Raw genomic sequence first — 3,067 nt, 5'->3', positions numbered from 1 at the left:
GAACTATCCAGGTCTTACATGTCATACTTCAAATGACTATTAGCATTTCAGAGTTGTAACTTCCTCATTTTTTTTTTTTTTAGATCACAACTATTATTACATATTATAATGCCTATTACTGACCGAGAATTCAACGAGATGAATAATACAGAAGCTTCCATTTCAGATGCAGAGGTAAGCACGATCCATGAATCGCTTCTCCTCCTTGTTCAGATTCTGCAATATTACTTTGTCAGCAATCAAAAGAACACATTTGTTACTCCGATCATGTGGAATCCACTTTAAAAAAATGTTTCCATTTGAACAATCTTTGATCTCTGGAACCTCCTCAGATCATAGCCTACTGGATCAAGAAACATCAATTTGCGCACAAATGACAACGATTGCAAAAAAAAAAAAAAGAGTTAAAAAACCCTTGGTGGTAGCAAAGAGTTAATACAGCCGTCAGTTTCCTCCTCCTACGTAACTCTGTTTAGCCTACATAAAGCTGAAATATTCCACTCTTCTTCAGTCCCGTGATTGCACCGGAGGTCTCGCTCAGCTGTGCAGAGATGGACAAGAGTCGCGCGGACGCTTCCCAGCGATTCCCCGAAATTATTGAGCTCAATGTCGGGGGGCAAGTTTACGTTACGCGCCACTCAACTTTACTCTCCGTGCCCAATTCTTTACTTTGGACAATGTTCAGTCAGAAAAAACCCGCGGAACTTACCACCGACAGCAAAGGACGCTACTTTTTGGACAGGGACATTCCACATGGTTGCGTGCAGCTCCACTGGCACCTGCGCGTACGCGAGTAACGACCCCAACGAGGACAAAATCTGGACGAGTTACACCGAGTACGTTTTTTGCAGGGAGTGAAGTGGACTCACTTTTGGGAACTGTTGTAACACATTTCTCGGACACTCACCTTTGCATTCGTTACGCACCACGAATGTGTAGTTTTTCCCACAATGTCAACACGTAAAGACTGTCGCTGGGCAGACGTTTTGTGCATATTTTGTGTTGTAAGTAATAATTTAATAATGGCTGATCTCCCAAATCTGTCGTCTGTTCCCAGAATTCAAACAACCGCTGATAGCAATTTTCAGTATTTAAACACTGTAGGTTTGGACTGGAGGAAGCACACAATGTAGGCCTACTCTCAATGATACTCTCAATGAAATCAAATCAATCTTTATACAAGTTCTTCATATTTTGTGATATTAAAAGTGAATTACATTCCTGCATTTACAAGTTTCCTTATATAAGATTAAGTTTTTTATTTTGTATTTTGTATTTTTTTTATTGAGTACATCAAGAAGCTCAACAGACACAACAGAGACAAAAATAAAATGTCATCCCAGTAGTAAAATAGCAACCTGTTCCATAATGAGTGAGTACCTATATATATACTGTATATGTATATATATATATATATATATAATAAAAAGGTTCTCCATATTTTTGGCTCGCCAAAGAAGTTTTCGGGGAGACTCTGAACGAGAGCAGAGACCCCGACAGACCCCCAGAGAGATACACTTCTCGGTATTACCTCAAGTATAATTTCCTGGAGCAAGCCTTTGACATGCTGGCGGAGGTGGGCTTCCACATGGTTGCGTGTAGTTCCACGGGCACCTGCGCGTACGCGAGTAACGACCCCAACGAGGACAAAATCTGGACGAGTTACACCGAGTACGTTTTTTGCAGGGAGTGAAGTGGACTCACTTTTGGGAACTGTTGTAACACATTTCTCGGACACTCACCTTTGCATTCGTTACGCACCACGAATGTGTAGTTTTTCCCACAATGATGTAGTTTTTCGGGGGGGGGGTTCTTTTGTTTTGTTTTTGCACTCCTATGTATCTTTTTTTTATTCTTAGCCAAGATCTGTCAGCTTCACACACAATAAACTTATCATGAAAGACATATTTGGATGGAGACTCTGAATACTGCTGCATTATATTTTGATTTGAGTTGGCCACTCTATAATACACATACAGTTTTCTAACTAAATGTGTCCCACATGAAATTTGCATGCCAAACAAGCTATGCATAGTTATTGTAAAACTACTGCAAACCTAGACCACAGTTGATATCATGTCACAGATCGTGTGAAATAACAATGGAAAGATATAAAGCACAGAAACTCTGGTGTGCGCTAACTGAACACCTTTGTTGATGGTGCAAGAGTTGGGTTTGTGGGCGGAGGCTCAGAAGCAAAAGGAGATGTGAATGTGAGTGGAGAAGAGACACTGTCGGGCCTGAGGAAACAGATGGACTAATAGGAGACAGAACAGGAACTAAGCCTGTGTCTGCCAGCAGTCCTGTGACTACACACACACACAGACACCATCTAAAGGGCATTAGACACTTTCTCTTCATCGTTACATAGATACAAACAAAATATGCAAATATCAGTGGTTTTTTTTAATCATTGTACACGTAAACATGCTTTTATTTATAACTGTCAGGTGTTATGTCCAGTAAATGACTGACAATGCTGGGCCACCTGGAGAGTGTCAGTATCACAGAGACAGGAACAAATTCTCTCTCAGAGGAAGTTGTATCAAGAGGAAGAGAGAAAGCAGATAACCAGCAAAAATAAATAAATAAAAAATAAAATATGCTGAACAAAAAACAAAGAGCCCTCACTTTGACTCTGAAAGTGTGTGTGTGTGTGTGTGTGTGTGTGTGTCAGTGTTAATGAGTGAACCCAGTTAACAGGAAATGTTCTCAGAACTTTGACTAATGATCTGACAAGGTTCCCTTAAATTTATGAACAAATGTTCCTCCAGAAAAAAAAATATTTAAAGTTATCCGGTTTTTAAAAATGCTCTCAAAAAGTTAGCTTATAAACATTATTTTGTCCATGAAACACTGGATGTACGTCTAAGGTTTTTTGTTTTGTTTTTTGTTAATACGTACTGCTTGTTTTTGAACATTCAGGAAAATCCAAATCTTCACACTGTTTGTAAAATGATCAAATTAATTTTCCCTTTATGTTTTAACATTAATGCATAGCCAAGAAACATCCTTTTAAAATATTTTAAAAACTGGATGTTTTGAGCATTCAGAGAACATTCAGAAA

At 39.0% G+C, this 3,067-nt stretch overlaps 1 protein-coding gene across 1 annotated transcript; it reads left to right on the top strand.

Moving 5' to 3' along the window:
- The first annotated feature begins 441 nt into the window (after positions 1 to 441).
- LOC107734549 (BTB/POZ domain-containing protein KCTD12-like) lies at positions 442 to 1,905 on the top strand. The gene is made up of 2 exons (XM_016546537.1): positions 442 to 789; positions 1,431 to 1,905. The coding sequence occupies exons 1-2, from the start codon at positions 552 to 554 to the stop codon at positions 1,691 to 1,693; spliced, it is 501 nt and encodes a 166-aa protein (XP_016402023.1). The 5' UTR covers positions 442 to 551; the 3' UTR covers positions 1,694 to 1,905.
- The last annotated feature ends 1,162 nt before the right edge of the window (positions 1,906 to 3,067 follow it).

This window comes from Sinocyclocheilus rhinocerous, unplaced genomic scaffold (assembly GCF_001515625.1).
Source record: "Sinocyclocheilus rhinocerous isolate Xijiao unplaced genomic scaffold, SAMN03320098_v1.1 scaffold580, whole genome shotgun sequence".
NCBI lineage: Eukaryota > Metazoa > Chordata > Actinopteri > Cypriniformes > Cyprinidae > Sinocyclocheilus > Sinocyclocheilus rhinocerous.
This window is presented reverse-complemented; position numbering and strand designations above follow the sequence as displayed.